Raw genomic sequence first — 22,306 nt, 5'->3', positions numbered from 1 at the left:
GCCGGACTGGGCCGAACTGGGAGCACTAGGAGGGGCACTGGGGGGCACTGGGCCGAACTGGGAGGGGCACTGGGCCGAACTGGGATGAACTGGGCCGAACTGGGCCGGACTGGGAGGGGCACTGGGGGGCACTGGGCTGAACTGGGATGAACTGGGTCGAACTGGGCCGAACTGGCATGAACTGGGCCGAACGGGGCTGAACTGGGCCGGACTGGGCTGAACTGGGCCGAACTGGGCCGGACTGGGAGCACTAGGAGGGGCACTGGGGGGCACTGGGCCGAACTGGGAGGGGCACTGGGCCGAACTGGGATGAACTGGGCCGGACTGGGCCGAACTGGGAGCACTGGGCCGAACTGGGAGCACTGGGAGGGGGCACTGGGCCGAACTGGGCCGGACTGGGCCGGACTGGGCCGGACTGGGAGCACTGGGAGGGGGCACTAGGCCGGACTGGGAGCACTGGGAGGGGGCACTGGGCCGGACTGGGCCGGACTGGGCCGAACTGGGCCGGACTGGGAGCACTGGGAGGGGGCACTGGGCCGGACTGGGCCGGACTGGGCCGAACTGGGCCGGACTGGGAGCACTGGGAGGGGGCACTGGGCCGGACTGGGCCGGACTGGGCCGAACTGGGCCGAACTGGGAGCACTGGGAGGGGGCACTAGGCCGGACTGGGAGCACTGGGAGGGGGCACTGGGCCGGACTGGGCCGGACTGGGCCGGACTGGGCCGAACTGGGCCGAACTGGGAGCACTGGGAGGGGGCACTGGGCCGGACTGGGCCGAACTGGGCCGAACTGGGCCGGACTGGGCCGGACTGGGCCGAACTGGGCCGGACTGGGCCGGACTGGGCCGGACTGGGCCGGACTGGGCCGAACTGGGCCGGACTGGGCCGGACTGGGCCGAACTGGGCCGAACTGGGCCGAACTGGGAGCGCCGCGCAGGCCCCGGCAGCCGCCGCGTGGGCGGGGCTACGTCCTGACGTCATCGCGGCGCGCCGTGGCGCTGCGTGTGACGTCACCGGCGGAGCGCGCCGTCACGATGGAGGAGCTGGGGCTGCTCGGGGAGAAGCCGCAGGTGCGGGGGGAGGGGCCCGGGGGGTCCCCAAAGCCCCGGGGGTCCCCAAAACCCCCCCGGGGGTCCCCAAAACCCCCCCGGGGGTCCCCAAAACCCTCGGGGGGGGGTCGGGAATGGGGGGGGGCACCCAAAGGACCCCCCGGGGGCGGGGGGGGGGGGGAGGGGCCCGCGCGGGCTTTTGGGGAGCGCCCCCCTTCAGGCCCCGCCCACTTCCGGGTTTGGCTCCGCCCCCCTTTTGGGAGCCACCACTGGGTGGGGGGGGAGGGGGGAGCGGCGCCCACCTCCCCCCCCCCTAAAAAGGGGGGCGTGGCCCCGCCCAGGGCGCCCTCGGGTGCCCCTCCCCCACTTCGGTTTTGGGTCCGGACCCCAATTTTTGGGTGCTCCCCCCCCCCGCCTTTTTTGGGTGGTTCCGCCCCCCCCTCTCATTTTTGGGTCCCCCCTCCCCCCGTTTTTGGGTGCTTCCCCCCCCACCTGTCCCGGCTCCGTCCAGCAGGGGGCGCTGTGCTGTTTCCCGGTGATTTTGGGACGAATTTGGAGCATTTTGGGGCCGGTTTTGTTCATTTTTAAGGGGATTTTTTGGGTGGATTTTGGGGGCATTTCGGGGATTTTTGGGGTTTTTTGGAGTCTCACCTGTCCCGGCTTCGTCCAGCAGGGGGCGCTCTGCTGTTTCCCAGTGATTTTGGGGCGAATTTGGAGCATTTTGGGGCCGGTTTTGTTCATTTTTAATGGGAATTTTTTGGGTGGATTTTGGGTTTTTTTGGGGGTTTTTTTTGGGGGGGTTTTTTGGGGTCTCACCTGTCCCAGCCCCAGGTGCATCCAGCAGGGGGCGCTGTGTCACTTTTCAGTGATTTTGGGGTGGATTTGGAGCATTTTGGGGCCGTTTTTGTTCATTTTTAACGGGAATTTTTGGGGGGATTTTTGGGGTCTCACCTGCCCCTCACCTGTCCCTCACCTGTCCCCACCTGTCCCCCCCAGGACGATGTCCCGGCCTCGGCCGCCCCCCGGCAGCCGCCCGGCCTCTCCTTCCTGGTGCCGGAGCCCGAGGACCTGGAGGATCTGTACAGCCGGTACAAGGTGAGATGGGGGGGGACAGGTGGGGACAGGTGAGGGACAGGTGAGGGACAGGTGAGACTCACCTGGGACAGGTGAGGGGGGACAGGTGAGGGGTGGGAATGGCCGGTACAGCCGGTACAAGGTGAGATAAAGGGGGACAGGTGAGGGGGGACAGGTGAGAGACACCTGGGACAGGTGAGGGACAGACACCGGTACAGCCGGTACAAGGTGAGACTCACCTGGGACAGGTGAGAGACGCCTGGGACAGGTGAGGGACAGGTGAGGCTCACCTGGGGACAGGTGGGGGATGGGGATGGGCCGTACTGGGGGGTACATGGTGAGGCTGACCTGGGACAGGTGAGAAAAGGGACAGGTGGGAGAACCCAGGGGGGAAATTCCAGGTGGGAAAATCCAGGTGGGAAATTCCGGTGAGGGAATCAAGGTGGGAAATTCCAGGTGGGACAAGGCCCAGGTGGAACCTCCAGGTGCCAAACGCAGCCGGGAGCAGCTCCAGGTGCGACGAAGCCCCGGGACCAGGGGAGACCTCGCCCCCCGCGTGGCCCTGATGGGTCCCAGGTGACACCTGGGCACACCTGGGCACACCTGGGGGCACCTGGGGCACACCTGGGCTCACCTGGAGGCACCCAGGGCACACCTGGGCACACCTGGGGCACACCTGGGGTCACCTGGAGCACACCTGGGGGCACCTGGGTGCACCTGGGACACACCTGGGCACACCTGGGGTTACCTGGGGCACACCTGGGGTCACCTGGGGCACACCTGGGTGCACCTGGGTGCACCTGGGCTCACCTGCAGGAACCGAAGTTCCTGGAGGTGCAGGAGGAGCTCGGCCCCCACCGTGTGCCAGGTGTCCCTCAGGTGTCCCTCAGGTGTCTGTGATGTCCCTCAGATGTCCCTCAGGTGTCCCTCAGGTGTCTTTCAGGTGTCCCTCAGATGTCCCAGGTGTCCCTCAGGTGTCGTTCAGGTGTCCCTGAGGTGTCTCAGGTGTCCCTCAGGTGTCCCCAATGTCCCTCACCTGTCTCACCTGTCCCCCCTGCAGAAGCTGCAGCAGGAGCTGGAGTTCCTGGAGGTGCAGGAGGAGCTGGGCCCCTGCCGTGTGCCCGATGTCCCTCAGGTGTCCCTCAGGTGTCTCAGGTGTCCCTCAGATGTCTCAGGTGTCCCTCAGGTGTCCTTCAGGTGTCCCTCAGATGTCTCAGGTGTCCCTCAGGTGTCTCTCAGGTGTCCCTCAGGTGTCCCCGATGTCCCTCAGGTGTCCCTCAGGTGTCCCTCAGGTGTCTGTGATGTCCCTCAGGTGTCCCCGATGTCCCTCAGGTGTCTCACCTGTCCCACCTGTCCCACCTGTCCCCCCTGCAGAAGCTGCAGCAGGAGCTGGAGTTCCTGGAGGTGCAGGAGGAGCTGGGCCCCTGCCGTGTGCCCGATGTCCCTCAGGTGTCCCTCAGGTGTCCCTCAGGTGTCCCTCAGGTGTCCCTCAGGTGTCTCAGGTGTCCCTCAGGTGTCCCTCAGGTGTCCCTCAGGTGTCCCTCAGATGTCTCAGGTGTCCCTCAGGTGTCCCTCAGGTCTCCCTCAGGTGTCTCAGGTGTCCCCGATGTCCCTCAGGTGTCCCTCAGGTGTCCCTTAGGTGTCCCAGGTGTCCCTCAGGTCTCCCTCAGGTGTCTCAGGTGTCCCCCAGGTGTCTCAGGTGTCCCTCAGGTGTCCCACCTGTCCCACCTGTCCCACCTGTCCCACCTGTCTCCCCTGCAGAAGCTGCAGCAGGAGCTGGAGTTCCTGGAGGTGCAGGAGGAGCTGGGCCCCTGCCGTGTGCCCGATGTCCCTCAGGTGTCCCTCAGGTGTCTCAGGTGCCCCTGAGGTGTCCTTCAGGTGTCTCAGGTGTCCCTCAGGTGTCCCACCTGTCTCACCTGTCCCACCTGTTGCCCCTGCAGAAGCTGCAGCAGGAGCTGGAGTTCCTGGAGGTGCAGGAGGAGTACATCAAGGACGAGCAGAGGAACCTCAAGAAGGAGTTCCTGCACGCCCAGGAGGAGGTCAAGCGCATCCAGAGCATCCCGCTGGTCATCGGGCAGTTCCTGGAGGCCGTCGACCAGAACACGGCCATCGTGGGCTCCACCACGGGTCAGTGACACACCTGGGCACACCTGGGCGCACACCTGGGCACACCTGGGTACGCCTGGAGATACCTGGGAGAGGTGGGGCCATGGGTTGGGAGTGTCCAGTTGGTCATCGGAGGCTGCTGACCAGACCATGGTCATTGTGAGGTCCAGCACAGGTGAGTGGGCACACTTGGGGGCACACCTGGGGGCACACCTGGGCACACCTGGGCACACCTGGAGATACCTGGGAGAGGTGGGGCCATGGGTTGGGAGTGTCCAGTTGGTGATCGGGCAGTTCCTGGAGGCCGTGGAGCAGAACACGGCCATGGTTGGGTCCAGCACAGGTGAGTGACACACCTGGGCACACCTGGGCACACCTGGGCACACCTGGGGGCACACCTGGAGATACCTGGGAGAGGTGGGGCCATGGGTTGGGAGTGTCCAGTTGGTCATCGGGCAGTTCCTGGAGGCCGTGGAGCAGAACACGGCCATGGTTGGGTCCAGCACAGGTGAGTGACACACCTGGGCACACCTGGGCACACCTGGGCACACACCTGGGCACACCTGGGTACACCTGGAGATACCTGGGATAGGTGAGGCCATGGGTTGGGAGTGTCCAGTTGGCCATCGGAGGTTGCTGACCAGACCATGGTCATTGTGAGGTCCAGCACAGGTGAGTGAACCCAGTTCAGAGGTGACCAGGTGAGATGTGGTCACCCAGGTGAGGTCGAGGGTCACCTGTGAGGTCACCTGGGGGCGGTGAGGACACAAAACCGACCCTGTTGTGGACACTGGGATGGAGTTGGAAGGTCTGGAGATGACCACGAGTGACCAGGTGAGGTGGGGTCACTTTGGGGTCACCCAGGTGAGGTTGGGAACACCTGAGGGGTCACCTGAGGGGTCACCTTGGGGCCACCTGGGCGTGGTGAGGACACGGGGATGGAGCTGTTGTGGACACTGGGATGGACAGGGAAGGTCTGGAGATGACCATGAGTGACCAGGTGAGGTGGGGTCACCTTGGGGTCACCCAGGTGACGTTGAGGGTCACCTGAGAGGTCATCTGGGGGTGGTGAGGACGTGGGGATGGAGCTGCTGTGGACACTGGGATGGACAGGGAAGGTCTGGAGATGACCACGAGTGACCAGGTGAGGTGGACACAGAATTTAGAGGTGACCACGAGTGACCAGGTGAGGTTGGGAACACCTTGGGGTCGCCCAGGTGAGGTTGGGAACACCTGAGGGGTCACCTGAGGGGTCACCTTGGGGCCACCTGGGCGTGGTGAGGACGTGGCGATGGAACTTCCTGGGCCGTAGGAACCGACCCGAGGCCTGGCGCTGCCCGCGGCTGCCCGTGGCCCTTCCGGCCGTGCCCGGGCCGGCTCCCCGGGCTCTCACCTGCCCCAGGTGAGCCCCAGGTGAGCCCCAGGTGAGCCCCAGGCGTGTCCCCGGCAGGTTCCAACTACTACGTGCGCATCCTGAGCACCATCGACCGCGAGCTGCTCAAGCCCAACGCGTCGGTGGCGCTGCACAAGCACAGCAACGCCCTGGTGGACGTCCTGCCGCCCGAGGCCGACAGCAGCATCATGATGCTCACCTCAGGTGAGGCCACCTGGGCACACCTGGGCACACCTGGGCACACCTGGGCACACCTGGGGTCACGAAACAGCTCCTGGGGCCCATAAAACGTCATTTGGGGTCATCACGGGGTCAGGGAACGTTGGTTGGAGTCATCTTGGGGTCATCAAACGTCACCTGGGTGCACCTGGGCACACCTGGGGTCACCTGGGCACACCTAGGCACACCTGGGCACACCTGGGGTCACCTGGGGTCGCGAAACAGCTCCTGGGGCCCATAAAACGTCATTTGGGGTCATGTGGGGTCACGGAACATTGGTTGGAGTCATCTTGGGGTCATCAAACGTCACCGGGTGCACCTGGGGCCACCTGGGCACACCTGGGCACACCTGGGGTCGTGAAACGGCTCCTGGGGTCCATAAAACGTCATTTGGGGTTGTTTGGGGTCATTTGGGGTCATGGAATGTTGGTTGGAGTCGTCTTGGGGTCATCAAACGTCACCTGGGTGCACCTGGGGTCACCCGGGGTCACCTGGAGTTGTTCCCTTTTGATTCCAGTTGATCCCAGTTGATCCCACTTCATCCCAGTTGGTCCCAATAGCCGCCAGTTGACCTGAACTGGTCCCAGTATCCCCCAGCTGGCCTGAACTGGTCCCAGTAGCCGCCAGCTGACCCCCGGCTGCGCCCCCAGACCAGAAGCCGGACGTGGTGGTGACTTCTTGGTCAACCCTTGGTCAAGTGCTGTTGACCGCCATTGATCCCAGTTGACCCCAGCTGATCCCAGTTGACTCCAGTTAATCCCAGTTGACCCAAACTGGTCCCAGTAGCTCCCAGTTGACCCAAACTGGTCCCAGTAGCCCCCAGCTGACCCCTGGCTGCCCCCCCAGACCAGAAGCCGGCTGTGGTGGTGACTTCTTGGTCAACCCTTGGTCAACTGTTGTTGACCGCCATTGACTCCAGTTGACTCCAGTTGATCCCAGTTCATCCCAGTTGATCCCAGTTGCCTGCAGTTGACCCAAACTGGTCCCAGTATCTCCCAGTTGACCCCTGGCTGACCCCCAGACCAGAAGCCGGCCGTGGTGGTGACTTCTTGGTCAACGTTTGGTCAAGCGCCATTGACCCCAGTTGACCCCAGCTGATCCCAGTTGACCTGAACTGGTTCCAGTGTCTCCCAGTTAACTCAGACTGGTCCCAGTATCTCCCAGTAGCCCCCGTCTGCCCCCCCAGACCAGAAGCCGGCCGTGGTGGTGACTTCTTGGTCAACCGTTCGTCAACTGTTGTTAACCGCCATTGACTCCAGTTGACTCCAGTTGATCCCAGTTGATCCCAGTAGCTCCCAGTTGACCCAAACTGGTCCCAGTAGCCCCCAGCTGACCCCTGGCTGCCCCCCCCAGACCAGAAGCCGGCTGTGGTGGTGACTTCTTGGTCAATCCTTGGTCAAGCGCTGTTGACCGCCATTGATCCCAGTTGACTCCAGTTGACCCCTGTTCATCCCAGTTAATCCCAGTTAATCCCAGTTGACCCGAACTGGTCCCAGTAGCCCCCAGTTGACCTGAACTGGTCGCAGTAGCCCCCGGCTGCCCCCCCAGACCAGAAACCGGCCGTGGTGGTGACTTCTTGGTCAACCCTTGGTCAAACGCCGTTGACCACCATTGACCCCAGTTGACCCCAGCTGATCCCAGTTGACCTGAACTGGTCCCAGTAGCCCCCAGCTGACCCCTGGCTGCCCCCCCAGACCAGAAGCCGGCCGTGGTGCTGACTTCTTCGTCAACCCTTGGTCAAGTGCCGTTGACCACCATTGACTCCAGTTGACTCCAGTTGATCCCAGTTGATCCCAGTTGATCCCAGTTGCCTGCAGTTGACCCAAACTGGTCCCAGTATCTCCCAGCTGACCCCTGGCTGCTCCCCCAGACCAGAAGCCGGATGTGGTGGTGACTTCTTGGTCAACCCTTGGTCAAGCGCCGTTGACCACCATTGACCCCACTTGACCCCAGCTGATCCCAGTTGACCTGAACTGGTCCCAGTATCCCCCAGTTGACCCAAACTGGTCCCAGTAGCCCCCAGCTGACCCCCGGCTGCTCCCCCCAGACCAGAAGCCGGCCGTGGTGGTGACTTCTTGGTCAACCCTTGGTCAACTGTTGTTGACCGCCATTGACCCCAGTTGATCCCAGTTGACCCCAGTTCATCCCAATTGATCCCAGTTGCCCGCAGTTGACCCAAACTGGTCCCAGTATCTCCCAGCTGACCCCTGGCTGACCCCCAGACCAGAAGCCGGCCGTGGTGGTGACTTCTTGGTCAACCCTTGGTCAAGCGCTGTTGACCACCATTGATCCGAGCTGACTCCAGTTGATCCCAGTTGATCCCAGTAGCTCCCAGTTGACCCAAACTGGTCCCAGTAGCCCCCAGCTGACCCCTGGCTGCCCCCCCAGACCAGAAGCCGGATGTGGTGGTGACTTCTTGGTCAACCCTTGGTCAAGCGCCGTTGACCACCATTGACCCCAGTTGACCCCAGCTGATCCCAGTTGACCTGAACTGGTCCCAGTATCCCCCAGTTGACCCAAACTGGTCCCAGTAGCCCCCAGCTGACCCCCGGCTGCCCCCCAGACCTGAAGCCGGACATGGTGGTGACTTCTTGGTCAACTCTTGGTCAAGCGCTGTTGACCGCCGTTGATCCCAGTTGATCCCAGTTGCCCGCAGTTGACCCAAACTGGTCCCAGTATCTCCCAGCTGACCCCTGGCTGCCCCCCCAGACCAGAAGCCGGCCGTGGTGGTGACTTCTTGGTCAACCCTTGGTCAAGCGCCGTTGACCACCATTGACCCCAGTTGACCCGAGCTGATCCCAGTTGACCTGAACTGGTCCCAGTATCTCCCAGTTGACCCGAACTGGTCCCAGTAGCCCCCAGCTGACCCCCGGCTGCCCCCCCCAGACCAGAAGCCGGACGTGGTGTACGCCGACATCGGCGGCATGGACATCCAGAAGCAGGAGGTGCGCGAGGCCGTCGAGCTGCCCCTCACCCACTTCGAGCTCTACAAACAGGTGGGACCTCCAGGGGACCTCGGGGACCTCCAGGTGACCTCGGGGACCTCCAGGTGACCTCACCCGCGTCCCCTCCCCCTCCCCAGATCGGCATCGACCCCCCCCGGGGGGTGCTCATGTACGGCCCCCCCGGCTGCGGCAAGACCATGCTGGCCAAGGCCGTGGCCCACCACACCACGGGTGAGCTCCTGGGGGGCTCAGAGGGGTCTCGGGGGGCTTTGGGTGGGGCTGGGGGACCACCTGGAGACCCCCAGGGTGGGGGTTGGGGTGTCCTGTTTTGGGGGGGGTTGGGTTTGGTGGTTTTTGGGGTGAGGAACGTTCTGGAGAACTTCAGGCTGGAGGTCAAGGAGCACCTGGGGGGAATTTGGGGACACCTTGGGTGGTCCCGGGGTTTGGGGAGGGGTCAGGGAGCACCTGGAGCCCCCCAGGGTGGGGGTTGGGGTGTCCCAGGGTGGGGGTTGGGGGTGAGGAACCTTCTGGAGAACTTTGGGATGGAGGTGGGGGTTGGGGGGCGGGGGAGGGGTTGCGTGAGGTCCTGGGGGTCTCCAAAGGTTCCTAGTGGGGTTTTGGGGGTTCCTGGTGGGGTTTTGGGGGTTCTTGGAGATGTTTTGGGGTTCTTGGTGGGATTTTTTGGGGTTCCTGGAGATGTTTTGGGGTTCTCGGTGCTCTCCATGGGTTCCTGGTGGGATTTTAGGGCTCCCAGTGGGATTTTTGGGGCTCCCAGTGGGATTTCGGGGTTCCTGATGACATTTTGGGGTTTCTGGTGCTTTCCACGGGTTCCTGGTGGGATTTTTGGGGTTCCCAGTGGGATTTTGGGGTTCCTGGAGATGTTTTGGAGTTTCTGGTGCTCTCCATGGGTTCCTGGTGGGATTTTGGGGTTCCCAGTGGGATTTTGGGGTTCCTGGAGATGTTTTGGAGTTTCTGGTGCTCTCCATGGCTTCCTGGTTGGATTTTGGGGCTCCCAGTGGGATTTTTGGGGCTCCCAGTGGGATTTTTGGGGTTCCTGGAGATGTTTTGGAGTTCCTGGTGCTCTCCAAGGGTTTCTGGTTGGATTTTTGGGGCTCCCAGTGGGATTTCGGGGTTCCTGATGACATTTTGGGGTTTCTGGTGCTCTCCATGGCTTCCTGATTGGATTTTTGGGGCTCCCGGTGGGATTTTGGGGTTCCTGATGGGATTTTGGGGTTCCCGGAGATATTTTGGGTTTCCTGGTGGTCTCCATGGGTTCCTGGTGCTCTCCATGGCTTCCTGGTTGGATTTTTGGGGCTCCCAGTGGGATTTTTGGGGTTCCTGGTGGTGATTTTGAGGTTCCTGCTGCTCTCCATGGGTTCCTGGTGGTCTCCATGGCTTCCTGGTTGGATTTTGGGGCTCCTGGTGGGATTTTGGGGTTCCTGATGGGATTTTGGGGTTCCTGGAGATATTTTGGGTTTCCTGGTGGTCTCCATGGGTTCCTGGTGCTCTCCAAGGGTTTCTGGTTGGATTTTTGGGGCTCCCAGTGGGATTTTTGGGGTTCCTGGAGATGTTTTGGAGTTCCTGCTGCTCTCCATGAGTTCCTGGTGGTCTCCATGGCTTCCTGGTTGGATTTTGGGGCTCCCAGTGGGATTTTTGGGGTTCCTGGTGGTGATTTTGAGGTTCCTGCTGCTCTCCATGGCTTCCTGGTTGGATTTTTGGGGCTCCCGGTGGGATTTTTGCTGCTCCCAGTGAGACTTTCGGTGTTCCTGGAGACATCTCATGGTTCTCGGCCATCTCCGCGGCTTCCCGGCGGGGTTGCCGGGTGGTCCCGATGCCGAATTCCCGGGGGTTTTTCCGCAGCCGCCTTCATCCGCGTGGTGGGCTCCGAGTTCGTGCAGAAGTACCTGGGCGAGGGCCCGCGGATGGTGCGCGACGTCTTCCGCCTGGCCAAGGAGAACGCGCCCGCCATCATCTTCATCGACGAGATCGACGCCATCGCCACCAAGCGCTTCGACGCCCAGACCGGGGGTGAGGGGCCGGGACCCCCCACATCGGGGAGGGGTCCCCGTTGGGGGCAAGTTTGGGGGGGTTTGGGGTGGTTTGGGTGGGTTTTGGGTGGTTTGGGGGGGTTTGGGGGTGAGGAAGCTTCTGGAGAACTTTGGGGTGAAGACCAAGGTGGGGTTTGGGGATCCTTTGGGTGGTGCTGGGGTTTGGGAGGGGTTCAGGGGTCCTCGAATTGGGGAGGGGTCCCTGTTGGGGTCAAGTTTGGGGGGGTTTGGGGTGGTTTTGGGGGGGTTTGGGTGGGTTTTGGGTGGTTTTTGGTGGGGTTTGGGGGTGAGGAACCTTCTGGAGAACTTCGGGGTGAAGACCAAGGTGGGGTTTGGGCGCCCTTTGGGTGGTGCTGGGGTTTGGGAGGGGTTCAGGGGTCCTCGAATTGGGGAGGGGTCCCTGTTGGGGGCAAGTTTGGGGGAGTTTGGGGTGGTTTTGGGGGGGTTTGGGTGGGTTTTGGGTGGTTTTTGGTGGGGTTTGGGGGTGAGGAAGCTTCTGGAGAACCTCAGGGTGAAGACCAAGGTGGGGTTTGGGGATCCTTTGGGTGGTGCTGGGGTTTGGGAGGGGTTCAGGGATCCTTAAATTGGGGAGGGGTCCCAGTTGGGGTCAAGTTTGGGGGGGTTTGGGGTGGTTTTAGGGGGGTTTGGGTGGGTTTTGGGTGGTTTTTGGTGGGGTTTGGGGGTGAGGAACGTTCTGGAGAACTTTGGGGTGAAGACCAAGGTAGGGTTTGGGTGCCCTTTGGGTGGTGCTGGGGTTTGGGAGGGGTTCAGGGATTCTCAAAGTGGGGAGGGGTCCCCGTTGGGGTCAAGTTTGGGGGGATTTTGGGTCAAATTTGAGGGGGTTTGAGGGTTTTTGGTGGGGTTTGGGGGTGACGAACCTTCTGGAGAACTTTGGAGTGAAGACCAAGGTGGGGTTTGGGGATCCTTTTGGTGGTGCTGGGGTTTGGGAGGGGTTCAGGGATTCTCAGACTGGGGAGGGGTCCCAGTTGGGGTCAAATTTGGGTGGTTTGGGGTCTAATTTCGGGGTTTTTGGTGGGATTTGGGGGTGAGGAACCTTCTGGAGAACTTCGGGGTGAAGACCAAGGTGGGGTTTGGGCGCCCTTTGGGTGGTGCTGGGGTTTGGGAGGGGTTCAGGGGTCCTCGAATTGGGGGAGGGGTCCCAGTTGGGGTCAAATTTGGGGTTTGGGGGGGTTTGGGTGGTTTTTGGTGGGGTTTGGGGGTGAGGAAGCTTCTGGAGAACCTCAGGGTGAAGACCAAGGTGGGGTTTGGGGATCCTTTGGGTGGTGCTGGGGTTTGGGAGGGGTTCAGGGATCCTTAAATTGGGGAGGGGTCCCAGTTGGGGTCAAGTTTGGGGGGGTTTGGGGTGGTTTTGGGGGGGTTTGGGTGGGTTTGGGGTGGTTTTTGGTGGGATTTGGGGGTGAGGAACCTTCTGGAGAACTTCGGGATGAAGACCAAGGTGGGGTTTGGGCGCCCTTTGGGTGGTGCTGGGGTTTGGGAGGGGTTCAGGGGTCCTCGAATTGGGGAGGGGTCCCAGTTGGGGTCAAGTTTGGGGGGATTTTGGGTCAAATTTGAGGGGGTTTGAGGGTTTTTGGTGGGATTTGGGGGTGAGGAACCTTCTGGAGAACTTTGGAGTGAAGACCAAGGTGGGGTTTGGGGATCCTTTGGGTGGTGCTGGGGTTTGGGAGGGGTTCAGGGATCCTTAAATTGGGGAGGGGTCCCCGTTGGGGTCAAGTTTGGGGGGGTTTGGGGTGGTTTTGGGGGGGTTTGGGTGGGTTTTGGGTGGTTTTTGGTGGGGTTTGGGGGTGAGGAACCTTCTGGAGAACTTTGGAGTGAAGACCAAGGTGGGGTTTGGGGATCCTTTGGGTGGTGCTGGGGTTTGGGAGGGGTTCAGGGGTTCTTAAATTGGGGGAGGGGTCCCAGTTGGGATCAAGTTTGGGGTTTGGGGGGGTTTGGGGTGGTTTTGGGGGGGTTTGGGTGGTTTTTGGTGGGATTTGGGGGTGAGGAATCTTCTGGAGAACTTCGGGGTGAAGACCAAGGTGGGGTTTGGGCGCCCTTTGGGTGGTGCTGGGGTTTGGGAGGGGTTCAGGGGTCCTCGAATTGGGGAGGGGTCCCAGTTGGGGTCAAGTTTGGGGGGGTTTGGGGTGGTTTTGGGGGGGTTTGGGGTGGTTTTGGGTGGTTTTTGGTGGGGTTTGGGGGTGAGGAAGCTTCTGGAGAACCTCAGGGTGAAGACCAAGGTGGGGTTTGGGGATCCTTTGGGTGGTGCTGGGGTTTGGGAGGGGCCCAGAGATCCCCAAATCGGGGAGGGGTCCCAGTTGGGGGCAAGTTTGGGGGGGTTTGGGGTCAAATTTGGGGGTTTTTGGTGGGATTTGGAGGTGAGGAACCTTCTGGAGAACCTCAGGGTGAAGGTCAGGGACACCTGGGTGGGGTTTGGGGCCACCTGGGTGGGGTTTGGGGCCACCTGGGTGGAGTTTGGGGCCACCTGGGTGGGGTTTGGGGCCACCTGGGTGGGATTGGGGCCACCTGGGTGGGATTGGGGCCACCTGGGTGGGGTTTGGGGCCACCTGGGTGGGATTGGGGCCACCTGGGTGGGTTTGGGGCCACCTGGGTGGGATTGGGGCCACCTGGGTGGGTTTGGGGCCACCTGGGTGGGGTTGGGGACCCCAAAATCGCCGCTTTTCGCCCCAAGCCGACCGCGAGGTCCAACGGATCCTCCTGGAGCTGCTGAACCAGATGGACGGATTCGACCAGAACGTCAACGTCAAGGTGCGCCCAGGTGGCACCAGGTGTGCCCAGGTGTGCCCAGGTGGCACCAGGTGGCACCAGGTGTGCCCAGGTGTGCTCCAGGTGTGCTCCAGGTGGCACCAGGTGTGCCCAGGTGGCGCCAGGTGTGCGCAGGGGTGGTTCAGGTGGTACCAGGTGTGGTCCAGGTGCACCCAGGTGGCACCAGGTGGCACTGGGTGCACCCAGGTGTGCCCCATGTGTGGTCCAGGTGTGACCAGCTGTGGTCCAGGTGTGCCTGGGTGTGGCCCAGGTGTGCGCAGGTGGCACCAGGTGTGCCCAGGTGTGGCGCAGGTGTCTCCATGTGATCGTGGCCACCAACCTGGGCACAGCTGGGTTGGGAATTTTGGGGTTCCTGGGCGTCCTGGAGGTTCCCAGGTGTGCCCAGGTGTGCCCAGGTGTGCCCCTGACCCCTCTCCCCGTGTGCCCAGGTGATCGTGGCCACCAACCTGGGCACACCTGGGTTGGGAACTTTGGGGTTTCCATGGATCTGGGTGGTCCTGGGTGGATTTTGGAGGGGTCAGGGCGTGCCCAGGTGTGCCCAGGTGTGCCCAGGTGTGGTCCAGGTGTCTCCAGGTGATCGTGGCCACCAACCTGGGCACACCTGGGTTGGCAATTTCAGGATTTCCATGGATCTGGGTGGTCCTGGGTGGATTTTGGAGGGGTCAGGGCGTGCCCAGGTGTGCCCAGGTGTGCCCAGGTGTGCCCCTGACCCCTCCCCGTGTGCCCAGGTGATCATGGCCACCAACCTGGGCACACCTGGGCACAGCTGGGTCAGGAATTTTGGGGTTCCCATGGATCTGGGTGGTCCTGGGTGCATCTTGGAGGGCTCAGGGCGTGCCCAGGTGTGCCCAGGTGTGCCCAGGTGTGCCCAGGTGGGCTCCTGATCCCTCCCCTGTCCCCAGGTGATCGTGGCCACCAACCTGGGCACAGCTGGGTCGGGGATTTTAGGGTTTCCATGGATCTGGGTGGTCCTGGGTGGATTTTGGAGGGCTCAGGGCGTGCCCAGGTGTGCCCAGGTGTGCCCCTGACCCCTCTCCCCGTGTGCCCAGGTGATCGTGGCCACCAACCTGGGCACACCTGGGTTGGCAATTTCAGGATTTCCATGGATCTGGGTGGTCCTGGGTGGATTTTGGAGGGGTCAGGGTGTGCCCAGGTGTGCCCAGGTGTGCCCAGGTGTGCCCAGGTGTGCCCCTGAGCCCCCTCCCCGTGTGCCCAGGTGATCATGGCCACCAACCTGGGCACAGCTGGCTCAGGAATTTTGTGGTTCCCATGGATCTGGGTGGTTCCGGGTGGATTTTGGAGGGGTCAGGGCGTGCCCAGGTGTGCCCAGGTGTGCCCAGGTGTGCCCCTGACCCCTCCCCCCGTGTGCCCAGGTGATTGTGGCCACCAACCTGGGCACACCTGGGTTGGCAATTTCAGGATTTCCATGGATCTGGGTGGTCCTGGGTGGATTTTGGAGGGCTCAGGGTGTGCCCAGGTGTGCCCAGGTGTGCCCAGGTGTGCCCAGGTGTGCCCAGGTGTGCCCCTGACCCCTCCCCCCGTGTGCCCAGGTGATCGTGGCCACCAACCTGGGCACAGCTGGGTTGGCAATTTCAGGTTTCCATGGATCTGGGTGGTCCTGGGTGGGTTTTGGAGGGCTCAGGGTGTGCCCAGGGGTGCCCAGGTGTGCCCAGGTGTGCCCCTGACCCCTCCCCGTGTGCCCAGGTGATCATGGCCACCAACCTGGGCACACCTGGGCACAGCTGGGTTGGGAACTTTGGGGTTTCCATGGCTCTGGGTGGTCCTGGGTGGGTTTTGGAGGGCTCAGGGCGTGCCCAGGTGTGCCCAGGTGTGCCCCTGACCCCTCCCCGTGTGCCCAGGTGATCCTGGCCACCAACCTGGGCACAGCTGGGTTGGGAACTTTGGGGTTTCCATGGATCTGGGTGGTCCTGGGTGGGTTTTGGAGGGCTCAGGGCGTGCCCAGGTGTGCCTAGGTGTGCCCAGGTGTGGTCCAGGTGTCTCCAGGTGATCGTGGCCACCAACCTGGGCACAGCTGGGCACACCTGGGTTGGGGATTTTAGGGTTCCGATGGATCTGGGTGGTCCTGGGTGGATTTTGGAGGGGTCAGGGCGTGCCCAGGTGTGCCCAGGTGTGCCTCTGAGCCCCCTCCCCGTGTGCCCAGGTGATCGTGGCCACCAACCTGGGCACACCTGGGTCGGGAATTTTGGGGTTCCTGGGCATCCTGGAGGTTCCCAGGTGTGCCCAGGTGTGCTCCTGACCCCTCCCCCCGTGTGCCCAGGTGATCGTGGCCACCAACCTGGGCACACCTGGGTTGGCAATTTCAGGATTTCCATGGATCTGGGTGGTCCTGGGTGCATCTTGGAGGGCTCAGGGCGTGCCCAGGTGTGCCCAGGTGTGGTCCAGGTGTCTTCAGGTGATCGTGGCCACCAACCTGGGCACACCTGGGTTGGGAACTTTGGGGTTTCCATGGATCTGGGTGGTCCTGGGTGGATTTTGGAGGGGTCAGGGCGTGCCCAGGTGTGGCCAGGTGTGCCCAGGTGTGCCCAGGTGTGCCCCTGGCCCCTCCCCGTGTGCCCAGGTGATCCTGGCCACCAACCTGGGCACACCTGGGCACAGCTGGGTTGGGAACTTTGGGGTTCCCATGGATCTGGGTGGTCCTGGGTGGGTTTTGGAGGGGTCAGTGCGTGCCCAGGTGTGCCCAGGTGTGCCCAGGTGTGGTCCAGGTGTCTCCAGGTGATCGTGGCCACCAACCTGGGCACAGCTGGGTTGGGAACTTTGGGGTTTCCATGGATCTGGGTGGTCCTGGGTGCATCTTGGAGGGGTCAGGGTGTGCCCAGGTGTGCCCAGGTGTGCCCAGGTGTGCCCCTGACCCCCCTCCCCGTGTGCCCAGGTGATCATGGCCACCAACCGGGCGGACACGCTGGACCCGGCGCTGCTGCGGCCGGGCCGCCTGGACCGCAAGATCGAGTTCCCGCTGCCCGACCGGCGCCAGAAGCGCCTCATCTTCTCCACCATCACCGGCAAAATGAACCTGTCCGAGGAGGTCGACCTGGAGGATTGTATCCGGCACCGGGGGGCACCTGGGGGGCACCTGGGGGGCACCTGGGGGGCACCGGGGGGCACCTGGGGGGCACCTGGGGGCACCTGGGGGGCACCTGGAGGATTGTATCCGGCACCGGGGGGCACCGGGGGGGCACCTGGGGGCACCTGGGGGCACCTGGGGGGCACCTGGGGGCACCTGGGGGGTACCTGGGGGGCACCTGGGGGGTACCTGGGGGCACCTGGGGGGGCTGGGAACACACCTGGGGGCACCTGGAGGATTGTATCCGGCACCGGGGGGCACCTGGGGGGCACCTGGGGGGCACCTGGGGGGTACCTGGGGGCACCTGGGGGGGCTGGGAACACACCTGGGGGCACCTGGAGGATTGTATCCAGCACCGGGGGGCACCGGGGGGCACCTGGGGGTACCTGGGGGGCACCTGGGGGGGCTGGGAACGCACCTGGGGGCACCTGGAGGATTGTATCCGGCACCGGGGGGCACCTGGGGGCACCTGGGGGTACCTGGGGGGCACCTGGGGGGTACCTGGGGGGCACCTGGAGGAGCTGGGAACACACCTGGGGGGCTGGGGGGCACCTGGGGGCACCTGGAGGAGCTGGGAACACACCTGGGCACGCCTGGGGGCACCTGGGGGGCTGGGGGGCAGTTGGGAGGCCTAGGGGGCACCTGGGGGGCGCTTGGCGGGGCTGGGAACACACCTGGGCACACCTGGAGGTAAGTTGGGGGCACACCTGGGGGGGTTGGGGGCATCTGGGGGGGTTGGGGACACACCTGAGGCAGTTGGGGGGGTAACTTGGGGGCACACCTGGGCACACCTGGGCATACCTGGGCATACCTGGGCACACCTGGGCACACCTGAGGCGTTACCTTGACCCCTGCCCCAGACGTGGCACGGCCGGACAAGATCTCGGGGGCCGACATCAACTCCATCTGCCAGGAGGTGAGCGGGCACACCTGGGGGCACCTGGGGGGTACCTGGGCGCACCTGAGGGCACCTGGGGGGGCACCTGGGGGCACCTGGGCACACCTGGGGAGTACCTGGGGGCACCTGGGACTTATGTGGGCGGCATTTGGGCACACCTGGGGGCACCTGGGGGGTACCTGGGGGTACCTGGGGGGTACCTGGGCACACCTGGGGGCACCTGGGGGGTACCTGGGGGTACCTGGGAGGTACCTGGGGGGCACCTGGGCACAGCTGGAGGCACCTGGGGACACCTGGGGGCACCTGGGGGGTACCTGGGAGGTACCTGGGGGCACTTGGGCACACCTGGGGGGTACCTGGGGGCACCTGGGGGCACTTGGGGGCACCTGGGGGCACCTGGGACTTATGTGGGGGGCACTTGGGCACACCTGGGGGCACCTGGGGGGTACTTGGGGGCACCTGGGGGGTACCTGGGAGGTACCTGGGGGGCACCTGGGGGCACTTGGGAGGTACCTGGGGGGCACCTAGGCACACCTGGGGGCATCTTGGGACACTTGGGAGGTACCTGGGCACACCTGGGACACCTGGGAGGTACCTGGGGGGCACCTGGGGGCATCTGGGGGCACCTGGGGACAGGTGGGGGGCACCTGGGAGCACCTTGGGACACCTGGGACACACCTGGGGGGCACCTGGGGGCACCTTGGGACACCTGGGAGGCACCTGGGGGCACCTTGGGACACCTGGGGACACACCTGGGGGGCACCTGGGGGGTACCTGGGGACAGCTGGAGGCATCTGGGGAGCACCTGGGCACACCTGGGCACACCTGGGCACACCTGGGGACAGGTGAGACGCGTGACAGGGCACACAGGTAGCCCGGGGGGAGTACAGGTGAGCTGTGCCCGTGGGCTGGGGGTGACACAGGTGACACCCTGGGGACTCGTCACCATGGCACTGGGGCAGCTGTGGGTGCCCAAGCGTGTCCCAGGTGACCCTCAGGTGCCACCCAGGTGCCACCCAGGTGATTCAGGTGGCACCCAGGTGTGGCTGTAACTCACTGGAGGTGCCACCCAGGTGCCACCCAGGTGATTCAGGTGGCACCGGTGTGGCTGTAGCTCACTGGAGGTGCCACCCAGGTGCCACCCAGGTGATTCAGGTGGCACAGGTGTAGTTGTAACTCAGTGTAGGTGTCCCAGCTGCCACTCAGGTGCCACCCAGGTGATTCAGGTGCCACCCAGGTGTGGCTGTAACTCACTGGAGGTGACACCCAGGTGACACAGATGGCACCCAGGTGCCACCCAGGTGACTCAGGTGCCACCCAGGTGTGGCTGTAGCTCACTAGAGGTGACACCCAGGTGACACAGATGGCACCCAGGTGCCACCCAGGTGATTCAGGTGGCACCGGTGTGGCTGTAGCTCAGTGTAGGTGTCCCAGGTGACACCCAAAGGTGACACCGGTGTGGTTGTAGCTCAGTGTAGGTGGCACAGGTGCCACCCAGGTGCCACCCAGGTGATTCAGGTGACCCAGGTGTGGCTGTAACTCACTGGAGGTGACACCCTGGTGACACAGGTGCCACCCAGGTGCCACCCCGGTGACTCAGGTGCCACCCAGGTGTGGCTGTAGCTCACTAGAGGTGACACCCAGGTGACACAGATGGCACCCAGGTGCCACCCAGGTGATTCAGGTGGCACCGGTGTGGCTGTAGCTCAGTGTAGGTGTCCCAGCTGCCACCCAGGTGCCACCCAGGTGATTTAGGTGGCACAGGTGTGGCTGTAGCTCACTGGAGGTGTCACCCAGGTGCCACCCAGGTGATTCAGGTGGCACAGGTGTAGCTGTAACTCAGTGTAGGTGTCCCAGGTGACACCCAAAGGTGACACCGGTGTGGTTGTAGCTCAGTGTAGGTGGCACAGGTGCCACCCAGGTGCCACCCAGGTGATTCAGGTGCCACCCAGGTGTGGCTGTAACTCACTGGAGGTGCCACCCAGGTGACACAGATGGCACCCAGGTGCCACCCAGGTGGTTCAGGTGGCACCGGTGTGGCTGTAACTCAGTGTAGGTGTCCCAGGTGACACCCAAAGGTGACACCGGTGTGGTTGTAGCTCAGTGTAGGTGTCCCAGATGACACCGAGGTGCCACCTAGGTGATTCAGGTGACCCAGGTGTGGCTGTAGCTCACTGGAGGTGACACCCAGGTGACACAGATGGCACTCAGGTGCCACCCAGGTGTGGCTGTAGCTCACTGGAGGTGACACCCAGGTGACACAGATGGCACCCAGGTGCCACCCAGGTGATTCAGGTGGCACCGGTGTGGCTGTAGCTCAGTGTAGGTGTCCCAGCTGCCACCCAGGTGCCACCCAGGTGATTGAGGTGGCATAGGTGTGGCTGTAGCTCACTGGAGGTGTCACCCAGGTGCCACCCAGGTGATTCAGGTGGCACAGGTGTAGCTGTAACTCAGTGTAGGTGTCCCAGGTGACACCCAAAGGTGACACTGGTGTGGTTGTAGCTCAGTGTAGGTGGCACAGGCGCCACCCAGGTGCCACCCAGGTGATTCAGGTGACACCCAGGTGTGGCTGTAACTCACTGGAGGTGACACCCAGGTGACACAGATGACACCCAGGTGCCACCCAGGTGATTCAGGTGGCACAGGTGTGGCTGTAGCTCAGTGTAGGTGTCCCAGGTGCCACCCAGGTGCCACCCAGGTGACCGGGCTGTGCCCATGGCCAGGGCGGCATGCTGGCGGTCAGGGAGAACAGGTACATCGTGCTGGCCAAGGACTTCGAGAAGGCCTACAAGACCGTCATCAAAAAGGACGAGCAGGAGCACGAGTTCTACAAGTGACACCCCGGGGACACCTCGGGGACACCCTGGGGACACCCTGGGGACACCTCGGGGACACCCCGGGGACACCCCGGGGAGACCGGCCCGGCCTGGGGATGTGGCCCTGGGGACACCTCGGGGACGTTCAAATAAAGCTGAAAGCGAAGCGAGAGCCGTTTGGGTTTCTTGGGGACACCGGGAAGGACTTGGAGACGGCTTTGGGGAGAGTTCGGCACCGTTTGGGGACAGTTTTTGGGTCGTTTTCGGGTGATTTTTGTCGATTTTGAGGCCTGGTTAGGCCGCGGGGGTCACGTGATCGGGCGGGTGCGTTGCCATAGCGACGCGCCCTGCGCTGATTGGCGGCTTTCTGTCACGTGACGGAGAAGAATCCGCGCTCTGATGGGCCGAGCGGAGTCACCCCCTCCCCCTCCGCTCGCGAACGGCGGGCGCTGATTGGGCAGTGCCGAGTCACGTGTGCGGAAGTGGCGGGGCGGGGGAGCCACAGGTGGGAGCGCCCCGGGGGGGGCCCAAAATTTGGGGGGGGGGGGGGGGGGAGGGGGAGGGGGAGGGGAGAGACCCCCGGGTGGGGGAGGGGAGGGGGGGGGAAGAATCCAGAAAGGGGAAAAACCGGACCGAAAATGGCCCGAAACGGCCCCAAAATTGCCTCGAAATGGCCCGAAATGGCCCAAAATCGCGAAATGTCCCAAAAGTTCCTGAAATTGCCCCAAAAGTGCCCAAAGGCGACGTCAAATGAGCCCGAACTGCCCCGAAACCGCCCCAAAAAGGCACGAAAGGCCCCAAAACTTCCCCAAACTTCCCCAAAGTTCCCCAAATTGCCTCGGAATTGGCTCCAAATGACCCAAAATGACCCAAAATTCCACGAATTGTCCCAAAAAGTCAAAAACTGCTCCCCAAATGGGCCTGAAATGCCCCAAAACTGCACAAATCCCCCCAAATCCCGCCAAAAATCCCCCAAATCCGCCCTAAACCCCCCCAAATCCCCCAAATCCGCCCTAAATCCCCCCAAATTCCCCGAAATGCCCCAAAATCCCCCTAAAATTCCTTCAGCTCCCCCTGAATTCCCCCAAAATCCCCTAAAGTGCCCCAAAATTCCCCCCAAATTCCCCCCAAATCCCCCTAGTCCCCAAAATCCCCCAAATTCCCTAAAATCTTCCCAAATCCCCCCAAATTTTCCCCAAAATCTCCTCAAATTCTGCCAGAATTCCCCCTAAAATCCCCCAATCCCCCCAAATTCTCCTCGAACCGCCCCCCAAAAGTCCCCCAAAGCTCCCAAAAATCGCCCTAAATTCCCCCAAATCCCCCCCAAATTCCCCAATCCCCCCCAAAAATCCCCAAAAATTCCCCCAAAAATCCCCCCAAATCCCCCTAAAGTCCCCAAAATTCCCCCTACATTCCCCAAATTCCCTAAATTCCCCCCAAAATCCCCCCAGATTCCCCCAAAATCCCCCAAATTTCCCCCAAATTCTGCCAGAATCCCCCCCAAAATCCCCAAAAATCCCCAAATCCCCCCCAAATCCCCCCAAAATCCCCCAATGCCCCCAAAATCTCCTCGAACTGCCCCCAAAAGTCCCCCAAAGCTCCCAAAAATCGCCCTAAATTCCCAAAATCCTCCCAAAATTCCCCAATCCCCCCCAAATCCCCCAAAAATCCCCAAAAAATTCCCCAAAATCCCCCTAAAGTCCCCAAAATTCCCCCTACATTCCCCAAATTCCCTAAATTCCCCCCCAAAATCCCCCAATTCCCCCAAAATCCCCCAAATTTCCCCCAAATTCTGCCAGAATCCCCCCCAAAATCCCCCAAAATCCCGAAATCCCCCCCAAATCCCCCCAAAATCCCCCAATCCCCCCAAAATCTCCTCGAACTGCCCCCAAAAGT

At 62.8% G+C, this 22,306-nt stretch overlaps 1 protein-coding gene across 1 annotated transcript; it reads left to right on the top strand.

Annotated features, from left to right (window-relative positions):
- Positions 1–964: 964 nt before the first annotated feature.
- LOC138100872 (26S proteasome regulatory subunit 6B) lies at positions 965–20,580 on the top strand. The gene is made up of 11 exons (XM_068998700.1): positions 965–1,069; positions 2,045–2,143; positions 4,063–4,249; positions 5,679–5,825; positions 8,727–8,836; positions 8,923–9,016; positions 10,646–10,813; positions 13,520–13,596; positions 16,505–16,673; positions 17,557–17,612; positions 20,318–20,580. The coding sequence occupies exons 1-11, from the start codon at positions 1,034–1,036 to the stop codon at positions 20,429–20,431; spliced, it is 1,257 nt and encodes a 418-aa protein (XP_068854801.1). The 5' UTR covers positions 965–1,033; the 3' UTR covers positions 20,432–20,580.
- The last annotated feature ends 1,726 nt before the right edge of the window (positions 20,581–22,306 follow it).

Source organism: Aphelocoma coerulescens, unplaced genomic scaffold (assembly GCF_041296385.1).
Source record: "Aphelocoma coerulescens isolate FSJ_1873_10779 unplaced genomic scaffold, UR_Acoe_1.0 HiC_scaffold_150, whole genome shotgun sequence".
Taxonomy (NCBI): domain Eukaryota; kingdom Metazoa; phylum Chordata; class Aves; order Passeriformes; family Corvidae; genus Aphelocoma; species Aphelocoma coerulescens.
Note: the sequence above shows the minus strand (reverse complement) of the source record. Positions and strands in the feature narration are given on the sequence as shown.

What these genes read in the sequence shown, in the direction of transcription:
- LOC138100872 (XM_068998700.1), top strand. Translation starts at nt 1,034, where the DNA reads ATGGAGGAGCTGGGGCTGCTCGGGGAGAAGCCGCAG. An exon ending in TGCTCGGGGAGAAGCCGCAG is followed by an intron (nt 1,070 to 2,044) that starts GTGCGGGGGGAG and finishes TGTCCCCCCCAG; the next exon opens with GACGATGTCCCGGCCTCGGC. An exon ending in ACCAGAACGTCAACGTCAAG is followed by an intron (nt 13,597 to 16,504) that starts GTGCGCCCAGGT and finishes CCGTGTGCCCAG; the next exon opens with GTGATCATGGCCACCAACCG.